The sequence below is a fragment of the Muscardinus avellanarius genome, assembly GCF_963383645.1.
Source record: "Muscardinus avellanarius genome assembly, chromosome: 4".
Lineage (NCBI taxonomy): Eukaryota > Metazoa > Chordata > Mammalia > Rodentia > Gliridae > Muscardinus > Muscardinus avellanarius.
The window spans coordinates 36,027,522-36,050,255 of record NC_137789.1 but is presented as its reverse complement, the minus strand read 5'-3'; the positions used below and the strand labels follow the sequence as shown (position 1 = coordinate 36,050,255).

Genomic DNA, 22,734 nt, shown 5'->3' with positions numbered 1-22,734 from the left:
GGATGGAAGCAGAGGTTGGAAAGGAGAGAAGATGCAAGCTCCCTGACTTTGAGACAGAAGGAGGGTTCATGAGCCAGAGGATGTGGGTGGCCTAGAGAAGCCAAAAAAGGCAAGCAGACAGTTTCTCTCTACAGTCTCCAGATGAAACATAGCACTATGGATCCCCTTTAGACTCTGACCTGTGCAATTACAAGAGAATAAATATGTCTTTCTTGGAAACCCTGAGTTTGTGATAATTTTGTCATGTAGTGACAGAAAACCAACAAGGTCTGGCCTTCTCCCAGGGCAGAGTGTTAATGCTCCAGGAGCGCATACGGGAATGAGTCATAACCCAGAACGGGCACCTGGTCACTGTTGCCACGTTCTAATGGCCAAAACAGCTACAAGGCTAGCCCAGATTCAAGGAATGGAAAAAGAGACCCCTCCTGGTGGATTTTAGTTCTCTCACCTCTTAGTGGGAAAAGCTGTGAAATCCCACTGCAAGGAGGTAGATAGGGGAAGGAGTGAAGAATTAGGACCATGTTCTGCAATCTTTCTACCACCTGGTCCTTACACAACTTCTCAGTTTGATTTCTTTTTTCATTTCTAGGGACACAGGTAGCATGGGTGTCTGGATCTCAAGTATCAATATCTTTCTAAGTCTTTGGTGGACTTACGTGTTTCCAAGAAGGCCTGGATGGATAGGATTCATCCAGCATTTGGGGGTTTGCTGTTTGGTGGCCTTCGTTTCAGTGGGTTTCCTCTCTGTGGCCTTCCCCTGGTTCCTGTCACCAATCGTCACCTTGGCTACCGCCTGGATGATCACATGTGCTCTGCTGTGTTACTCCAAGTATGCACGGTGCTTTGTTCTTCTCGTCTTTCTTTCCTGTGGCCTGCGTGAAGGCAGGAACACTTTGATTGCTGCTGGCACGGGAATCGTGATCTTTGGACACGTGGACAATATCATTCACAACTTCAAATGTCTCCTAGACAGTATGATTTGCAACCTAAGGGCAAAGAGCTTTTGCATACATTTTCCACTTTTGAAGAAATATATTGACGCCATGCAATGGATTTATGGCCTTACTACTCCACCGAATCTATTCGAAGACCTTGTTTCTTGGAACCAGACTCTGGCGGTCTCCCTTTTCAGTCCCAGCCATGACCTGGAAGTACAGCTAAATGACACCAAAGGAGAAGTCCTGAGTGTCTTGTACCCCATTGTGACCACGATGGAGGTGTTGTCTGGCCTCAGTGAGAAGCTACTTGCCTTTGTGGGGCTTTTATTCATTCTGCTCAGCACTGGCCTCTTCCTGAAGCATTTTTTGGGCCCCTGTGGTTCGAAATTTGCAAACATCTACATCACCAAACAATTTGTTCAGTTGGATGAAAAGGAGAGACATCGACAGAGGCCCTGTGTCCTCCCCCTGAGTAAGAAGGAAAGGACGAAATATGTTGTCATCCCATCTTTGCGGCTGACTCCTAAAGAGAGGAAAAACTTGGGGCTGTTTTTCCTCCCCATCCTAACCCATCTCTTCATCTGGCTGCTGTTTGCAGCTGTGGATTATCTGCTGTATCGACTCATTTTTTCTGTGAGCAAACAGTTCCAAAGCTTACCTGGGCTTGAGGTTCACTTGAAACTGCATGGAGAGGTAGGGGCTCACAAGTACTTCTTGGGATATATCACAGCTATTTGTTGGTCAGTCTTGCAAAAGATCTGAAACCTCCTGAGGCAGGGCATTACTTAATTCACCTTTGGATCTCTGGTGCCTGGCACATAGAAATAGAATTGTGGTTAAATTGAAGTCCTGGTGTTATTAAAGTATGATTCTGTATTAGTCTGCTATGGCTGCTATAACAAATGGCCACAAATTAGGTGGTTTAAAACAGTAGAAATGTATTCTTTTATAGTCGGAGGAAAGAGAAGTGTGGAATCAGCATTGCTGGGCTGAAATCCAGGTGCTGTTGTCAAAGCCATATTCTACTCTTTGCTTCTTCTGGCTGCTGACCACTAGTGGCATCTCTTGGCCCATGGTCGCCTCCCTCTCATCTCTGCTTCAGTCTTCACATCACTTTATTAAATATGAAATGTCTTCCTCTGCCTCCCTTATAAACCTTGTGATTGCATGACGGCTCACCAGGGTAACTGAGGATAATTGCTTTATCTCAAGATTTCTTTGCTGTTGAGGCCCTTTATCTCAATGAAGTAATAGGTTCCAGGGACTAGGAACTTATATCTTCGGGGGCCACTTTTTAGCCTCACATTGCAAAAGTGAGAATAGTTGTCTCTGATGTCAAAAACAAAGTTGATTCTCAAGCAGTATTTGGCATGGACCTAAGAGTTCAGGCTTTGGGGCCTGACTTCCTCTCACTCTCAGAATACCTTTGAGTGAGAACTTTCTTTCTGTGCATCTCAAGTCCTTATCAAATGTAGAGGAGCTCCTAATGCATCTGTGTAATGTTAAAAGGATGATGGTTGGACAAGGGCTCCGAAGTGACATAGTCATATCAGATATCACTTAAAAATGCTATCCAGCTATACTTTTTAAAAAATAAGTTCAGTCAGTGGTTCTCACATTTAGCATATGTCAAGAATTTTCTAGAGTGGGTAATGCAGAGTTTCAGACTTCATTTTATAGTGATTTTGTTTCAAATAGAAGAGCCTGTTTAGCCGGGCGTGGTGGTGTACACTTGTAATCCCAGCATCTGGGAGGCTGAGACCGGAGGATTGTGGTTCGTGGACAGCCTCAGTTACTTAGTGAGGCCCTCTGCGACTTAGTGAGACCCTGTTTCAAAATAAAGAATTAAAAAAATAGGTCAGGAAAAAATAGGACAGGGGTGTAGCTCGGAGGTAGAATGCCCTTGGGTTCCATCTGTAGACCTGCAAAACAAACAAACAAACAAACAAACAAACAAACAAAAAAACAATGGTTCTCTACCTTAGACCTTAGCAGAGTGGCATCAATGTAGAAATGAACAAAGAAGCAAACACAACCAATACTTCCCTCTGGGATCTCCAGAAAATCTGCTTTACTTGGACTGGGGTGAGAAATTTTGAAATTCCCCTCAAGGAACTCTTATATGCAGCCAAGATCGAGAACTGCTATTTCAAATCTACCACCAGAAGAACAGAGCCAGAAATCTAACCTCTGATAGCCGCTGGATAGAGCTATGGAAAAGTCAAGACACTTGGATTCCTCTGAGCTGTACCCCTGCCCACCTTCTTGAGGAAACCGGATTTCCCTTTCTTCTTCTCCCTCCTCTCAGCTGCCATGTGCCGGAGGGATATTTGAACCCCATCTTTGGTCTTCTCCATTTTCCTTTGGAAATTCTGTTGATGTTTCAGAGGACGTGGATATTGTCATATGCCTGCCTTGTTAATATTATTGCTGTTTAATCCCAGAAATTAGGAAGATGAGCACATGTGTGCGTGAATGTATGCGTGATGCACGCCGGGGATGAGCACACGCTGGCGAAAACACCCACAGCTGCCTCCATGCATCTGCTTTGCCCCCTACTAATCAGCTGCAGCAGGCAGAGTGTACTTCTGGGGAGAGCACAGAGAGGGATGAGGGAATGCTGCTGGTAAAGCCTCCTCTGAACCCCACTCTCCCTCTCAGCCATCAAATCCTCCTGCTGCATCATGCTTTCCTCCCCTCCTGGCTCAGCAGATCCAGTCCCTTGGTGCCTGCCCTCCTAATCCTGGGCTTCTTCTCAGAGTTGATTACTCTGAGCTCTCTGCTTCCCCTGAAGAATTCAGTTAATTGCAAGGCACCCTATTGCTCTAGATATTTGGAGCAGAGCAGATAATGGGAGAAGTGTTTCAAATGAAAGGCAAGCAAGGTTCTGGGGCGGGGGCAGCAGTAAAGAGACCTCTCTCTTCCCTACCCCATTCTTCCTTCCTGCCTTCCCCCTCTCAGTTCTCTCTGTCCTCCTCCTCATTTTTGCTTATCTTTCATACAATATCTATTTGTGCTGTGTCAATTTTGACCGGCTTAAATTGGGAGGGAGGCAAATGCAAGTTTTGCTTTCCCCTCAAAGCACAAAGCTTTAAAATGAGAGGAGGCTGACACACATCTCTGAGTGTTGCTGAGTCCTGGGGATGACGACGTCCTGGTTGTGATGGCCCCACCACGGGGCTCACACTCTAAGGGGGAGGCTGCTGTGTCCACATGCAACAGCAGCTGGCTGGTGGGCACCGGAACAAGTGTGGGTATGAAACAGCTGTGGGATTCCGCTCAGCTCCTTCCCACCGTGCCCAGCTGTGTCCAGGAGACTGCGTCCCCAGCAGTCAGCTCTTGCTGGCTGGCAATGCCCTGCCCTTCTCCCAGGATGCCCTTGGCAGCTCTTGGCCTTCTCTGTTGCTGCCAGATTGCAAAGGAGAAAGCAAGCAGGAAGAGACACATTGGCTCAAGGTTTTGCCAACATTTCTCTCTACTTCATGCCATTTTAAATAAATGTTTTAAATAAAGAAGATGGAAAATGATCCAAGTTGAGCTAGCGGTATGGGTGGCATTGGAAGTAAAAATAGCCGTCGCTCCTCCTTACTGAGCACCTACCATGTGCACGAGCTCGGCTGTGCTCACTTTGCAGGACTCTCTGGTGTGGCAGCCTGCCCTCCTCCATCCATTATTCAAGGTCGGTCCAGAACACTGTTTACCTAAGAGGAGCAAACATATTTTAAATCATTGAGGTACCATTTAGTATATCGCTTGGCATTTTGAAAGAGTAAATTTGTCTTCCACATTACCCTCAACCAACCCCATACAAAAGTGTTGACTCGATTGCCCTGAAGCCCTGACTTCCAACTGCAAAATCCCCAGTTAGATTTCTAGACTAAATAACTTCTTCCCAGACTGCACCCCGCTGCGTTCTCATTGCAGGATTGCTCAGCGCTGACTCAATCGATGTGTTTGTTTCTTCAATAGCATTAAAAAGAGTGCATGCCTTTGCTCTGGGGATTGAAATCTCTAATTGTAGACCGACAGTCTTTTTAATAAGAGGAGAGGCAATACAAATGCTTTCATTGCTTAGGCACAGGTTTGAATTTGTATAGAGGTCCCAGGTTCCAGATTCTTCATAGGGCCCAGGGTAGAACCAGCCTGCAGTTTTTTTTTTAAAGCCATTTACCTCTCTCTGGCCTCAGGGCTTTGTGGCACTCGGGTGATAATAACTTACTAAGTACTCCAGTCTGTAAGGTTAATGCTCCATCCCCAAGGTGTTTAATTTACACTGGGAGTAGTTTATTCATGGGCAGGATCTGGTCCATTAATTTCTGCTTTACCAAATTAGAAAACAAATCCACGGAGAGATTAAATGACTTTCCCAGGTCAGAGGAAAGAAAAGGCTGAATCAGCACACGTCCTCCTGCTGGTGGCCGGGCTGGGTTGCTCAGTGTCGTCTTCTGCCCTCCACGTCAGTCTACTGCAGGCAAGTGTTCCTTCTCTTGCCTTCAAGCAGCCAAGACAGAAGAGAAAAGGCTTTATTCTAAAGACTTCCTCCCTCCAACAGGATTTTAGAGTCACTTTTAGTAAAGTAGGCTTGGGGGGCAAATATCTACTAAGAAGGAATATTGCACACTCAATAAGAATCCCCAAAGCCTCCAAAGTTTGATTTAGAACATGATTTAGTGCCCCATCCTCGCTGTATTTTTAGCTGCTGAAGGAGAGTTTGTCCTAACTGGGAAGATATGCCCAGTTCTCAACAGGTTATGTCCCCAAGCAATCCTCCCCTCAGTTGAGCTGACTCCCACATATTTCATTTAACTTCACATGCCTAAGTATAGAAACAAGTATTCCATGAAAAGTTAAACTGATTTTTCAGCCTTCTTCTCAGAGCCTTCAACAGTCTAATGGGCTTGTGAAATGTTCAAGAAGGGACAGACTAGACAAACTTGTCTAAAACACTTATCTCAAGAAAAGCAACGTTTCTACAAACCCACTTTGAAAAATACTGCCACAGTTAAACATAAGACTCATCCCTTCTCCTTGGCCGTACTGTAACACACAAAAGAAGATGTTGTAGTGTCTTTAGCCAAAGCTCCTCTGGATTTGAAGATAAATGCTATATGTTGCAGAGATGTAATGAGAAAGAAAGAGACTGAGTAGAAAAATGGCATAGATATTGATAATTTTATTCTTTCATTTTAGAAGCAAGGAACCCAAGACATCATTCATGATTCTTCCTTCAACATATCTGTTTTTGAACCCAGCTGTATCCCTCAGCCACAGCTCCTTTTGTCTAAAACTTGGGTCCCTCTCAGTGTTATTCTTGTGATCTTAGTGATGCTGGGACTGTTGTCTTCCATCCTGATGCAACTTAAAATCCTGGTGTCAGGATCCTTCTACCCCAGCGTGGAGAGGAAGCGTGCTCAATACCTACATGCAAAACTACTTAAAAAAAGATCAGAGCAGCCACTAGGAGAAGACAAAAGGAAGCAGAGTCTGTACTTTAAAGAGGTAAGACCAAGATGGGGGGTATTACCTCAAATTAAGCTATTCTGGAGCTTGGAATGCAAATGGAAAGAGCTTACTTATATTCCAGCACTAAACAACATATGGGGGAGGGTAACAAATTTACATAACTAGAGTTCTTACCATGGTATTAAAATGCTAGTTGAGAGGAGTTTAAAAGATATACTTGAAAATATTGGTTATCAAGTAAATATGTTGTCACATTATAGAAAGACTATTTGGGAAGGCCCTCTCTATTGGATATTAAATGACAATGGCCATTAATATTTACTCTCTTGGGTCAATAATAAAGAAAAATATGGAAGGAAATGTCTACAACTTGGTAAACGTAAAGGAATTTGTTCATTCTTCAGTGTTATGCATACATACATATAGTTATATGTTATAAATACATATCATATACACACATATATAATATGCATAAGATCATAATCTGTCTCATATACATATAAATCATATACATATAAAATGAACACATGCAAATATTTTATTTAACTTATTTATTAATTATGGAAAAACAAAAAATTACAGCCAACTAAAGAATAATTCAAAGCCCACAGGCATCCACCGGTCATGGGATACCAAAAAGTAATTTGCTTAATAGATGCAAAACCAGCCTTTCCCTCCAGGGTGGATGGAAGGTGCCAATTGTGCTTTCTAGGGTAAAGTTCATTTGCATGTCATGGACAAGAATCATTAGTATTGCCACTACCAGCCATCTATAGCTTGAGAATTGGAAAACAATTCACAGCCCATGAAAACCAAGGAAACCCCAAAGGATAAGCTTTTCTGCTCATTTCAAAGTCTTTGCAGTTTTCCCTAACACCAGTAAGCCCATGATGAAAAATTTACGTAAGAGACATTTGAAATGACCCCTAGCATTCATTCATCTGCTTTTCAGATTTATTTCTGGCTCCCAGTCCTGCAAATGATTAGGAAGAAACATGTGGACGCTGCGGCTGCGGGTGACCCATGAGAGACACTGACTGGCTCTCCAGGCACCTGTTCTCCTCAGGTCTTCAGTTGTCACTGCTCAGACCCAGCACCAAAGGGCCATGTCATGAGGTCTTTTAGAGGTTTGCATTTGCAGGGCCACCACACACCCCTTGGAAAGGCCTCCAAAAGACTTTGTACCATAAAGCTAAATGACTACCAGGCAAATGATCTTCTGGTCTGTCTTTCAACAGCACGCAATCTGGGATGTATCATGATAGGATTATGGCCTGGATCCTTTGATGATGAGTTTTATTTATTTATTTATTTATTTATTTATTTATTTATTTATTTTGTGGGTCTGGGGATAGCACCCAGGGGCATTTGACCCCTGGGCCACACCCCCTGCCCTATTTTTATTCTTTATTTTGAAACCGGGTCACACTAAGTTGCAGAGGGCCTAAGTAGCTGAGGCTGTTTGCTAACTGCGATCCTCTGGTCTCAGCCTCCCAAATGCTGGGATTACAAGCGTGTGCCACCACGCCCGGCTGATGATGAGTTTTAGCTCCAGTCTTTTCTTTTTTTTTTGGGGGGGGGAGTACAATGTAGTCATACATCTTAATAGAGTACAAGATGGTATAGGCATACATGCACACATCACTCAATTAGCCCTTACCCAATTCCTACAGTCTTATTCAAAGAAAAAAAAATTAGAGCCGGGCATGGTGGCGCACACTTGTAATCCCAGTATTTGGGAGGCTGAGACAGAAGGATCATGCAGGTTCAAGGCCAGCCTCAGATACTTAGTGAGGCTCTCAGCAACTTCGTTAGACCTTGTTTCTAAATAAAATATAAAAACTAGGTCTGGGAGTGTAGCCCAGAGGTAGAAAGGCCCTGGGTTCCATCCCCAGTACCACACACACAAAAAGAGAAAAATAATTAGAAAATAATGAAAATCTGTACCACAGTCTCACCAGCAAATGGCAAGGAAAACATATATGTATAAAGCCAGCAAAATGTCATTTCTCTTGCTAATTTTCTATCCTTCTTAATATCTTTCCCAGCGATTCTCTGCTCCACAATTGCCTGTCTTCCTCATGCCTCTTGTTAAAAAACTTCCTGAAATCCACATCCGATAGCTTCTACTTGTCACCACCACCTCCTCTCCAACAGCCATTAGCTTCCACCTCTTCTGTCATCCTGCCTAGCAAATCCTCCAGCCCGAGGATTACGACGGCGGCCTAGAGGCCACATGTATCAGAATCATATGACATCTTGGATACCTTTTCACCTTTAACTATCTCACAATACCTAGGAGGAAGAGAACTCTCCTTGAATATTGACTCTATTATCTCTACTGTACCAGAATGGGGACAATTTTCATTATTTTTTTAACTTTTCATTTTGAAAACTTTCAGGCTTCTAAAAAGTTGCAAAAATAGTATAGAGAGTTCCATTGGCCTTTTTTTTTTTTTTTGAAGAGTTAAAGAAGTTTATTAGAAAGATAGAAATACAGAAAATAGAAATACAGCCCCATGCCAAAATGGCACAGGGGGGGGGCGACTCAAAATGAATATACCCTTCCATTGGCCTTCTATCCGTCATCCTCAAATGTTAACATTTACATAACCATAGCTGAATTCTCAAAACCAGAAAAACAATAGCGAAAAATGCATAATCTGTAGAGGTGATCCAGTTTTCACCAACTGACCCCGTTTCCCAGCCCTCGTCCCCTCCCAGGCTCCTGAGTTGCAAGTAGTTGCCTTGTTTCCTTAATCTCAACCAATTGGCGAAAGTTCCCCAGACTTTCTTTCATGACTTTGATACTTCCAAGGAATACTGGCCAGTTATTTTGTAAAATGTCCTTCAATTTTGATTTGTCTGATATTTCCTCTAAATATCAGGTCAATGCATTTTGTGTGAGAATTCTACAAAAATGAGCCATGCCTTTCTTCATGCATCTTAGTTGGAGGCACATGATACAGACCGTGTCATTAGTGGGAAAGTTGCTTTTGATCCTTTGGTTAAGGTGGTGTCCACCGAGTCCTTCCACTGTGAAATTACTATTTTCCCCTTCATAATAAATAAATGTCTTGTGGGGAAATGCTTTGAGACTATGTATATATTCTGTTTCTCATTATATACTTATCCTCACATTTTAGCATCCAGGGATGAAAAATTGCCAAATAGTAATGATGTTCTATTTTCAGAATTTCTTCTACATGTCTTAATTGGAATTCCACTATAAGAAAACTACCCTCAAGAAGAAAAACATGTTTTGAAGAGTGAACTTTTGTTTTAGGCATGAGAGTGTGTGTGTTACACACGCCATCTCACCCATGTCTTCCAACAACACGGTAAGATGGCTATTGCTATTGTTTTTATTTTATAGATCCAGGAACTTCAAGGAAGTAAGGAAAGTATTCCAGAAAACAAACAGCTGCAGAGATACTGGGAGTTCATGCTGCCTTCCAGTAGCTCTGGGATTGCCTGCGCTTTCAGAAGATTTTGCAGATACATCTTTTCTCTTTCCTTAACACCTGCTGGGGAAAGGGTTGAGTCATCTTATCTGCACAGCATGATAAAAATGACTCTGATTCTCAGTGGGACCTCAGAAGGATCCATGAGCTCCCCAGATCTTGGAGCCTGAGAGCAAGCACTCAGTACTTGTTGGTACTTTGAAAGACGAGGTCAGGACACTGTCAGGACCTTTTTCCTCTTAGCCTGGGGCCTTAGCTTCCCCGCCCCCCCAGACACCTGTGTGTGGCCACCCACCTACCGCTCTGTCCAGGCACAGTTTGCTGCCCTACACTCTTACTAATCCTTTCATCAACTTTGCAAGGCAGCTATGTCATACAAATGGGCCAAAATGTTATGCTTTGGGGCAAAAATATGGCCTCTGTGTGTTGGCCTCTGGGTTGTTTTTTTTTTTTTTAATTTCTACAATGCAAGCTTGGATTCACTAGTTCAAAGGCCTGACCATGAGTATTATATTTTTACATGTTCAATTCTTTAAAAAAAAATAGCAGATTTTAGCCACTGGAGACTGCTTGCTTTGCCTACTCCTTGAAAGCTCACCTTCCATTCTCTGGCCATCGATGAGATGGCACTGGAGGTTCTAAGACAGTGGCTTGCTGCTGGCCTTGAAGTTCTGTGACCCAGGCACCCCCCGTCATGCTGTTGAGCGGTGTCACCTAGACACTACCCTGCTCCCTTCTGTTCCCCTCCCCCACAGTTCCCTTAACCTCCTTCCTTTCTGGATGTGGGGGCACCTTTCTGTCTCTGGGTGGACTTGTGTTGTGAATGACCCTTCCCAACTTGAGCAAAAGGTGCCTGATTGATCTTCTGTATCAGTACCTGAATACGCACATCTCTTTTCCTTCATCAGCACCCAAACCCCTCAATCCCCTATATTATCTCTATAAATAGGAAAAACGAGGTATAGATAGGCCAGATAAGCCCCCTAGAGGTTAATGTTGTTCACCTGTGATAGAGTTCTAATGTGAGTCCTTTGAAGGCCACTGACTTTTCTTTTTTTTTTTTTTTTTTTGGTGGTACTGGGGTTCCTGGAAGCCCTTCTACCTCGGGGCTACACTCCCAGACCTATTTTTTACATTTTCATTTTGGAAACAGGGTCTCCTAAGCCAGCGTGCGCGGCTAGCTTCGAACCTGCACGATCCTCCTGTCTCTGCCTCCCAAGCGCGGGGATTACAAGCGTGCGCCACCACGCCCGGCGGCCACTTACTTTTCATAATTCAGTTAAGGACAAAGGTCAACTTGGCCTAGCCAGTCAGTCCCAGCCTGGTCACAAGTTATCATTTCTAAAGGGGGTAGGAGGATGTCCTCAACATTACTGTTGCCTGGGCTCACCCTTAGCCTGGGCAATAGCAATTGGTAAGACAGAAATCTTACAGAATTATAAGTCCTCAATGATTAAATTTCTTTCACAAAAGGAGGCTTTATTTAAATTGTGTCTAATTCAACATTTCTCCAAGTGTGTTCCTCAGACCAACCACTAGCCAGCCCCTCAGTTGCGTCTTATAAGGAATGATTTGGAAAACATTATGCAGTAACTTTGTATTGTTCATCCCTTCGAGATTCATAAGACATATTGGGATAATGAAAAATCTTTGAGAAACTTCAAAATAAAGAAATATCTTTGCATGCTTGTAATCACAGCCTTTGGGAGGCTGAGACAGGAGGATCGCGGTTCATGGACAGCCTCAGCTACTACTTAGTGAGGCCCTTTGCAACTCAATGAGACCCTGTTTTAAAATAAAGAACAAAAATAGGGCTTGGGGCATAGCTCAAAAGTAGAATGCCCCTGGATTCCATCCCCGGTACCAGAAAAAAAAAAAAAAAAAAAGAGCTATGTTTTTAACCTATCTCATTCAGAATTTTCCCCAAATTATTAATGGGACAATTCATCTCTGATAATTATAAGTATACCATAGACTCAGTTCTATAGTCCATGCTCTGATAAATGCTCACATAACTGGCATGAATCTCAACCGGAAGAGGATTTGAGAAGATGAAGATGTATTTGTAATTTTGACTTATTGAAACACTTTGATGATTTTATACTTTGCTATGTTTTCTTGTTATTTGTTTGTTTTTGTGGTACTGGGGACTAAATCCAGAGTCCTGTGCATTTGTGCTTGATGGGCAAGCATTCTAATTAAGCTACACCCCACTCCAGACCTGCTGTTTTTTAAACAAATTAATGTATGTATTAGTGAACTTATACAATATGTAAGTTTGTGTTATTGTTTTGAATTCATTTCTCCTAGGAAAAAGGGCTCTATCCCATATTAACTAAGGCAAAGGATCAGACAAGTTTTAGAGAATAGGTTACCTTTTTTTTTTTTGTGGTACTGGGACTTCTGGAAGCCCTCTACCTCCGGGCTACACTCCCAGACCTATTTTATATTATTTTTATTTGGAAACAGGGTCTCTTAAGCCAGCACGGCTGGCTTCGAACCTGCGCGATCCTCCTATCTCTGCCTCCCAAGCACGGGGATTACAAGTGTGCGCCACCACGCCCGGCGAGAATAGGTTACTTTTGAACTTCTAGTTTTATTAGTTAACTGACATACATGTCTATCTAACATCACCAACACCCAGAGTAAAAATTGGAACAGAGCCACAAAGAAGACATTGGTGGTGCCCAGAAGTTCACCCTGGGCCTGCCTTTAAGGGACCTGCCTTTGCTTCCAGTCTAGTGAGGGAGTCAAATGGATGCTTGGCCAGTAAACGAAAGTGTGTAGTATCTTAGGTAAGTGTAGAAGCCATAGAACAGGGGGTGTTAGGTGACCACGCCTGGTTTGTCTGCCTTGATTATACAAATGCCCGGTTCACTTCTCTTTTGTGCAGGAAGGGCACTGCAAAGGATGGTAAAGGGTCTTAACCTCCTTGAAATAAAAAACATGCAGCCCTCTCATCTCCAGTGACTTGTCACGGGTCACAAGACTTGCTGTCTCTCTCCGCTAGGCACTTTTGCCCTCTGTCTCCTCCCTTGGAAGGACAGACTGGCAAAGAGCAGCTGTCACAAAAGGCAATTTTGATCTAAAAAAACAGGATTTACACTTGCTTATCAAAGCCAATCTAGCTCAAACACAGAATGCTTATTTAATTGTAGCCTATCCACTTTAGATTTAAATGAATGGTTAGTTAAATTTCTTGGGACATCTATTGTGAAATGGCCTCTGTTAATCTTGTAGAGGCAGAGAAATCCTGCCCAAGGTAATTTCATAAAGCTTCCCTTTTTTTCATCTCTGATTTTAATGGCCTGTGAAAGGGTAGTGCTGTACAGTTGAAGTCACCATTTCTCAGCTCACGAATCCCAATTTGGCAGCTATGTTTTGTTAGGGTCTTCCCAACGTTCTGAATGTTCTTATCCATTCCTCACTAGCTGTCAGCTGAACTTCTCTTTGAGAGTAAGATGTAATAAAAATAAGCCCTTTCATAATAACAGATCTCTTTTCTTGTTCTATTGTTTGGGATTAACCCTTAATTTTCCTCTTCTCAGATTCTATGTCTACTGCTTTCTTTGTTAGGACCTAATCAATTATAATGATGAGATAAAAGTCTTAACACATCAGATATTTTTGTCTTAATTCACTTAAGAGAAAGAAACATCTTGATTTAAGGGTGCAAGAACAAGTTTTCTCACCCCAAATGAGTAATAGTCATTCCCAAAGATTATCAGACCATGGAGGCCGATGATTTGTTATACTATGAAGAAAGAGGAGCTGGCCAAAATGGAGTGGGCTGAGTATAGTTATATCTAAATTCAAAAGCTGGTTGTATTAGGTGACTTAACTCCCGCACAGTGTGGAGGGAGGCTTTAAATTAACACATGGCTGGAGCTTCCGGATGTTCAGGTTCAAACCCCTTTTGGTTTTTATACATAGCAGCCAGTTGTTGTTGTTGTTGTTGTTGTGGTGGTGGTGGTGGTGGTGGTGGTGTGTGTGTGCGTGTGTGTGTGTGTGTGTGTGCACGCGCACATGTTGCTGGTGATTGAACCCAGGGGCATTCTATCTCTGAGCTATTCTCCCAGCCCCATTTTATTGTATTTTGTTTTGTTTTATTTTATTGGCACTGGGGATTGGTCTCAGAGGCATTCTACCTCTGAGCTATACCCCCAGCCCTATTTTATCTTGAAATAAGTTCTCACTAAGTTGCAGAGGGCCCCATTAAATTGCTGAGGCTGGCCATGAACTTATGACCCTCCTATTTCAGCCTCCCAGGTACTGGGATTACAAGTATGTACCACCACACCAGGCCATAATGACATTTTTAAAAGCAAGAAAGGAAAGGGAGATGAGTAACAGGATACAGGGGACAACTGCCTTTTGTCCTCTATATTCCAAGTGTCTGTAAGCCTCACTTAACTCAGACAGCAGAAGAAATCAAGGTTAGATTTGGTGTGGAGCAATTTGTACAATGGCAAATGGAAAGCGGAGAAGGTAAAAACAAGAATAAAAATGCAACTGAGCTACAGTAACTGCAATTTCAAAAGAAGGTGCTTGCACCATTCTCCCGATGCTATGGAAGCACACAGCACAGTGTGTGAGGGCCTCCGTCCCTTCCCAGCCTCACTCAACAAAGACAAGCAACAGTGTGCCTACCGACCATAGCACGGTTCTTGGGACGATGTGGACAGCCTTCAAGGACACGAGGGAGAACCGGGGAGGACGGAGACAAAGATGCTTCCTCAGTCTGCTCCCTTACTCTTCCCAATGCTGCTGGTCATCAGAGTTACCTGTAGAACTTAAAAAAAAAAAAAAATTACAGGTCCCCCAACCGAAACCAGATTTACTGATTTAGTTACTTGGGGAAGGAGCCTAGGAAGCTGTAGTCAAAAGAACTTCAAGAGCGATTCAGATGGTTATTCAACATCAGCAACTAATAATTTAGGGAGTGTTGGCAAGCCTTAGAGATGAGGGATTGTTGATTAGATCAAAAATCTAGATGCATCTGTGTGATTAATTATGTGGATATACACACAGGACTTCTATCTACTTGTTGCTGAGCCACTAAGTGTCTCTAATAATGCAAGATTCTAAGTGTTTGTCAAGAGATGTATTACCCTCATATTTTGTACTCCAACTCACCCAGTTGTACAAATGGGTACCCAAGCAAAACAGTGACACCATATATTAGATGATCATCGTATTTGACAATTATTGCCTATTTATTAAATAATATTAAGTGCCAAATATTTTTAATTTAGAAATGGTGGGTCTTTTTTTTAATGAAAGGCAATCTTGAGTATAGAAATCACATGATATAGTAGAAAGAACAGCAATTTTTAGAATGAGGAAAAAAAGTTTAAATTAGCACACAGCTGAGCTGAAGCTGGGCGTGGTGGTGCACGCTTGTAATTCCAGTATTTGGGAGGCTGAGATAGGAGGGTTGCAGTTCACAGACGGCCTCAGATACTTAGACCCTTTGCAACTCAGTGAGACCTTGTTTCAAAATAGGGCTGGGGGTGTAGCTTGGAGGTAGAATGCCCTGGGTTTCATCCCCAGTATACACACACACAGACACACACACACACACACACACACACACACAATATTTTTATATATTTTTATATCCATCTCACAACATCTTTCTCAGAATTAAATGAGATGACACACATAAACTCTAGAACACTTCTTATTTTAAATTAGATAAATAAATGAAAGCTCCTTCCTTTCTTACTTCCTACTGCTCCCTGTCCAAACTCACTTTTTTCAACCTTTTTTATGGTTCATAACTTTAATTTCTAATGATTTTCCTCTTCCAACAAAAATAATTAAATGCATTTTTAATTTTTATTTATTTATTGGCGCATTATAGTTTCACATTGTAATCATATTGTAGTCCATAGGCTTTGCAACCAAAAGAGCAAAATGCAGATAAGAAAGAATTTCAGCCAGTCTGGATAGACAAAAGGGATTGGCAAACATTTTATGTGAAGGCCTAGATAGCAAATATGTTAGGTTTACAGCCATATGGTCTGTGTTGTAACTGTTGAGTTCTGCCATTGCAGTGGGGAAGCAGCCACAGACCATAAGAAACCAGTGAGCATGGCTGTGTTCTGATAAACCTTTATTTGCAAAAATGAGCTGCAAAACAGATTTGGCCTGCAGGCTGTAGTTTAGCAAACACCCTTCTTTACAAGAAGACTTTAGATGTCCAGGAGTTGATGCAGGATATGATGCAATGGAGACTCTTAAAGTCTGGGAAACAAAAAGAAAAGAAAGAGAGAAGGGGGGGAGGGAGGGAGGGGGAAGGAAGGAAGGAAAGAAAGAAAGAAAGAAAGAAAGGAAGGAAGGAAGGAAGGAAGGAAGGAAGGAAGAAAGAAAGAAAGAAAGAAAGAAAGAAAGAAAGAAAGGGATTCAAAATTACTCTTTGTCCAGCTGGGCATGGTGGCGCACACTTGTAATCCCAGCATTTGGGAGGCTGAGACAGGAGGATCACGGTTCGAGGACAGCCTCAGCTACTTAGCGAGGTCCTTTGCAACTCAGTGAGACCCTGTCTCAAAATAAAGAATAAAAAATAGGGCTGGGGGCTGTAGCTTGAAGGTAGAATGCCCCCTGGGTTCTATCCAGGACTGCAAAAAAAAAAAAGAAAAAAAAAGAAAGAAAAAAAGAAAAGAAAAGAAAAGAAAAGAAAAGAAAAAGAAAAAAGAAAAAAATGCTCTTTGTCATCAACCAGACAGGAAGTGATGAACTCAATTTTTCCCAAGATGAGAGAGTCGAGCTAAAGAATCCCTGAGGAAGTTGCCATCTTCCAGAGTCTAGGATTCTTTGGCCACCGCAGGCTCCTGGAGAGAACTAGACATCCACTGTAACGCAGGCGTCAGGGTTGGATTGGTTTGTTCTTTCATGGTTGATCAATGAATCATAAAGAACAACAGACGCTCTCGGGTCCTAAGTATTTATTTGATGAAAAAGGGAAAAGATAACATTAGATCAAAATAAATGTTATTTTCTCCACAGACACAAAGAAGCAATCACAATAGTTATTCAATTCTAAATGTCATATGTAATTTCCTACGTTTTTAAAATCAGACTGCAATGTCTGTGGCTTGAAGACCTGAAAATGAAAAGAAATTCTTGCTTTTGCCAAGGCAGGAAGGCACTCACTATAAATGTGATATACTAATTAGGTGGTGAAAGAAATCAATAAAACTGCTTTTAAAAAGGAAGCCATTGTAGAAGTTACGTGTGTACTGAAGCGATTTGTGTGCTGTGTACTGCAAAGGGAAATGCTAGTACATTCTAGAAAATAAACAGGTTGTTTTAAAACTCACGAAGTGCTGAAAGAAAGGTGCCGAGTTAAAAACTGGAAGAAAATTCAGGTTCTGCTAACGAATAGCTTTGCCAGGGCACCCCTTTTTCTTGACTTAGTTCTCAGAATACATATTTGCTATAGTTTAGAATTCTTACAACCTAACACACACCATTTCCCCCCACCCTCTGGTACTGGAGATTGAACCCAGGGACATTCGAACTCTGAGATATATCCCCAGCCCTACTTTTTTCTTTTTTTAATTTGGAAATCAGGGTTTCACTAAGTTGCTCAAAGCCTTGCTAAGTTGCTAAGGCTGGCTTCAAACATGCAATCCTCCTGTCTTAGCCTCCCAAGTACCGGGATTATGGGCGTGCACCACCACGCCCGGCAATAATACACTTTAGAAAGGTGTGAGCCCCGCGTGGTGGTGCACGCTCATAATCCCAAGCTTGGGAGGCGGACACAGGAGGATCATGCAAGTTTGAAGCCAGCCGCGCTGGCTTAAGAGACCCTGTTTCCAAATAAAGTAGGTCTGGGAGTGTAGCCCGGAGGTAAAAGGGCTTCCAGGAACCTCAGAACCACCAAATAAATAAATAAATAAAGTGTATTATTTTATTTAGTCCTCACCAAAACGCCATGAGAGAAGTTCTGAAGCTACTGCAGTTTTGGAGATGAGGAGACTGAGGTACAGTGCGTCTGAGTAACTCGTCCACTGTGTGTTCTGGAAGCAGGATTTGAACATGGATGCTCCCTGGTGTGCTACCTTGGAAAGCACCGCTTTCGGGTGTCCTTCCCTAACTCTGAGATCTGGATCCTGGTTCCCAGGGAAGTAAGATTTCCCTGCAGGAGTTCAAGCTTTGCCCCCTCCAGTCTGCCGCACCCCCATGGCTCCTCCTCAAACCCCTATAGGCACCCTCCCCAAAGCCAGAACCCTCTCTGCACCTGGCCGCCAGAATCACCGGTGACCATCCCACTTCTCCCTGCGCTCCCCACTTGACAACCTCCCTTCCTCCCTCTGGCGTCCTCTTCTCCTGACCTCAGGGCTCTGCCAAGTCTTTCTCCCTCAGGAGGCAGGGAGGAGCGTGGGGACGTCTGTGTGTGTGAGAACGGGGAGCTGTGGTTTAACCTCTCTGGATGTCAATTCTTCTTTTTTTAATCTGAAAATCAGTGGAGTTAGATTTAATTTGAAGTTAAATTTTTTTGTTGTTAACTATTATTCTTTAAAGCAGAAGATCTCTTTCCCTAATGAACTATTTGGAATACTATTTCCCAGCCCAGCCAAGACAGTGCTGCCCTTGTGACAGAGGTAGTGGCCCCAAACCACCCCGGCCCCATTTCACCTTGGTAGTTTTTGAGGCACACAGAGGATCTGAAAAACACAGCAGGAAGACACCCGGCTAGAGTTTTTCTAGGTTTTGTCTTTTTCTATCTCTAAAAGCAAGTGGATGAGCACTTCCCAGACCACCCCAACTGATCGCTCATCCTCAGATTCACGTTATGTGGCTTCTATAACATACTCCACATGAAAAGCTAATTTACCTTGGCTTCCCAACTAGATTCTAACTTTCTTATGAACAGAGATTGGATAGTTTACTTCTTTTTTTTTTTTTAATCTAGTACAGCAACCGGTATAGTCTTAGTGCATAAATCCAGTTTATTTTTATTTTAGTCTACAACAGCAATTGGTACAGTCGTAGTACATAAATACACAGCATAGCATCTTCTATAAATATATCATAAAACTTTAGTAAATACATGCTGAGTACGAGATGAAAGACCCAGGACAGAAGACAGTTCTTAAGCGAGTCCAGAGAGAACAGAGAATAAGGCCATGGAATGGCTTATTTGTAACAAAATATAAGTTGCCTTTAAAGGCAGCCCAACATTTTTGGGCCCGTTAATTTTGAGTCTGGGAATGCTCAGAAATAAGTTTTGCCATGACATCATGGTTCCCTAATTTCAGTCATTCAAACATGATCTCCACAGTTTTTTTTTTAATCATATTGACATAGACCCTGATCTATCTTTTGCTTAAATGTTTTTGAAATTAACTTAGTGTTTTTACTTAAGTTTATTCTAAAAAGGAAACTTTATAACAGTGCTATAAGAGGAAGAGTATCATCCTCCATAAATAGAAAAAGTTATAAATAATGCATACACATTGTATATACATTATTTATTATAACCACACTTATACATACATTATATACACAGCACAGTTATGCCTCAGGATTGATCCCAGGACTTTCTACAGCCAGTGAAGACTGAGGACACTCAAGGCTCTTATATAAAATGCTGCAGTATTTGCATATAATCTACACACTTCATTCTGAATTCTTTTATTTCTTTTTAGGTTATCTATAATACCACAAACAATATAAATACCATGTAAATAGTTATACTATATTGCTTAGGGAAGCATGACAAAAAAATTAAAGTCTCTATTTGTTCAGCAATTTCTTTCTTCTTTCTTTCTTTCCTGGTTGTTTTTTTTTTTTTTTTTTTGTGGTACTAGAAATGGAACCCAATGGCATTCTACCTCCAAGCTATACCCTCAGTCCTATTTTTTACTCTTCATTTTGAAACAGGGTCTCACTGAGTTGCAAAGGGCTTCACTACGTAGCTGAGGCTGTCCTCGAACAGTGATCCTCCTGTCTCAGCCTCCCAAATGCTGGGATCACAAGTGTGCACCACCATGCCCAGCTCCTTCCTTCCTTCCTTCCTTCCTTCCTTCCTTCCTTCCTTCCTTCCTTCCTTCTTTCCTTCCTTCCTTTATTCCTTTCTTTTTCTCTTCCTTCCTTTCTTTCTTTTGTACTGGGGATTGAACCCAGAGGCATTTTTACCTCCAAGCTATAACCACAGTCATTTTAAATTTTGTTTTGATTTGACACAGGGGCTTATGAAGTTACTGAGCAACTCACCAAGTTGTTGAGGCTGGTCTCAAATCTGTGTTCCTCCTGTCTCAGCCTCTATCAATTTTTTTCCTGAGTATTTTTTATCCATGGTTGGTTAGATTCACTCATGTGGAACCAGTGGAAAGCTGATTGCATATATATATATATATATATATATATATATATATAATATAATTTATTTATATATTTTATATATATTTATATATATAATATTCCATATACCCCCACACAAACATACTGTGAACAAAACCACATTATGACATTATCAGCTTCTAAGTTCCCTCGTGGCTAGAGCCCGCAGCCTCCTCTCTGAGTGTTAATGCCTCCGTGAGGCCGCTGGAGTATTTGTACACCAGCCCTGCCAGTGGCTGGTTGTGGGCAGCCGCACACCTGGGAGTGCCCCTGTCCTGGTACTCTGAGCTGCTGCCACTTTTCTTGGTGGTGAAATAAAACTTCAGGTAAAGAGGCACAGGCACTTGCAGGTACAAGTCGGCTGGGGTGCCAGAAGCCATGAGACCATAGAGGTGGGGGCCGAAGCAGGGCCCCCACAGCATCTCCAAAACCTCCATTTCTCCATCAGTAAAATGGGGGGGGGGGCTTCCTTCCACGATCGCCCAGGTCCCTGGTGACACTAAAGTTTCGCCAGCATCATGATAGGGCTTTTGTCTGTGAAGCACAGAGATCCCTTTGCCCTCATTCCTGTTTCTTTTTTCTCTAATAAGATGTTCATTCCTGGTGCAGGGATATTGATGCAACTAATAAACTGTTTTGCTGACAAATCAACATAATTCCTCATATTATCTATCCTGAAAAACAGCCCTCATTATACTTTAGACTACAAAAACATCACTGGGTATTAATTCAGCTTAAACAAATGAATGATTTCTCTTTGAATGCCTGTATCGCCCAACCATGAAATCCTAGATAACTTCCAGAGAGCTGTGGCCCTCAACACCCCAGTCCCACTCAGAACACTAATCTAAGATGCCTTGTTGAGCCGGGTGTGGTGGTGCACGCTTGTAATCCCAGCATTTGGGAGGCAGAGACCAGAGGATCGCGGTTCATGGACAGCCTCGGCTACTTAGTGAGGTCCTCTGCAACTTAGTGAGACCCTGTTTCAAAATAAAGAATAAACAAAAAGTGATCAGGGGGTGTGGCTTGGAGGTCAAATGCCTCTGGGTTCCATCCCTACAGGGCTGTTTTTTTTTTTCCCCCTCTAAAATGTTCTTTAGCCAGTGTAGATGGCATTTATGCAACTCAGAGAAAGATGCTTTGACAGGATTAATCAGCAGCAAAGTCCTCTGAGGCAGCTTCTGTGATCTAGTTAAAAATAGGAAAGAAGATGCTTTGCCTAAGTCATCACCATTGTGTGGTATTGGAGAGTCGTCCACTTTTTTTGGTGCCCACATCCTGTTTCTTTATCTAAAAATAGATGAAAGCTCTGTCCCTGGATTTCTGGACAAGACCTTTTTGCTTTTGCGGCCTTGGCTGTCTCGTCCTTCTCATTCCCCATCGTTCCACCCACTTCCTTCACCCCTGCAGTGTATGATCCCAACTGCCAGCCTGGGGCTCAGGGCCTCGATTATTCTTCCCTCTGCTCCTGGGGTTGCAAAGTGCAGGACCTACACAGTCAGGTAGACAGTATGACTCAGTGAACCAATCGGGGTGAGGGAAGCCAGCCAGCGTACGCCCCATCTGAAAAAAAGGGCGGAAATTATCCGCATGATTCCCCATGTTATCTGCACTAAAAACAGCCCTCAAATCCCGACAGATCAACTGGCTTTCCACACAGAAGCCAGAAACTTGGGTTGTTATGGGAACTCATCTAACGTTTAAATGTTAGAAATAAATTTGGATATCGATTTTTAAAAACAGAGTGACGGTAGCTGGGTGTGTTGGTGCACGTTTATAATCCCAGTACTTGGGAGGCTGAAGACAGGAGGATCAAAGGTTCACAGTCAGCCTCAGCTACCTAGTGAGGCCCTCTGCAACTTAGTGAGAGCCTATTTCAAAATAAAGAACAAAATAATATGGCTGGGGGTGTAACACAGAGGTAGAATGCCCCTGGGTTTAATTATCAGTTCTACAAACAAACAAACAAACAAACAAACGAATGGTGGTTAAACCTCATGATTTCTTATCGCTTTTGCTTCATTGTTCTTTGGGGAACTTCATGTTACAAGTTATAAAATGGGTTTCTACAAAATCCAGATCTTATGGTCTAGGCTTTCTCATTCTTTTTCCAGCTCTTGCCTTCTGATTCAGAAAGAGCATGAGATTCTGATACGAGTCCCAGACTCTGCCTTTTGCTAGCCTCAAGCCTTTGGGTGAGTTAGCTTCATGTGCAGCAATGACCAAGAATTCTAACAAATTACCCCCATAAGCGAAAGGTCCTCCTCCCTGCCCCTCTTCCTTACCCTTCCTGATCTCAACAATCAGTTCCCCATAGCAGTTAGTGAGCCAAATATTTTCCCAGGTCAGAAGTCAGTTTTATATGTAACTCTGCTTCTATCTAACCCCTGACCAGTGCATCTGCTGCAGGATCCCTTAAATCTCCTTCCGCCCTTGCCCCGGCATTGACCATCACAATAACTGTGACCAGCATTCCCTTTGCAAACCCCCATACTTGCTTCCATCCCCGCTCCAGC

The 22,734-nt window shown here is 42.6% G+C and overlaps 1 protein-coding gene across 1 annotated transcript; it reads left to right on the top strand.

The window, feature by feature from the left end:
* Positions 1-602: 602 nt before the first annotated feature.
* DCSTAMP (dendrocyte expressed seven transmembrane protein) lies at positions 603-7,428 on the top strand (the record flags this gene model as incomplete). Its single annotated transcript, XM_080694744.1, has 3 exons — positions 603-1,631; positions 6,129-6,437; positions 7,354-7,428. 3 exons carry the CDS (start codon positions 603-605, stop codon positions 7,426-7,428), a joined length of 1,413 nt encoding a protein of 470 aa, XP_080550870.1.
* Between the last annotated feature and the right edge of the window lie 15,306 nt (positions 7,429-22,734).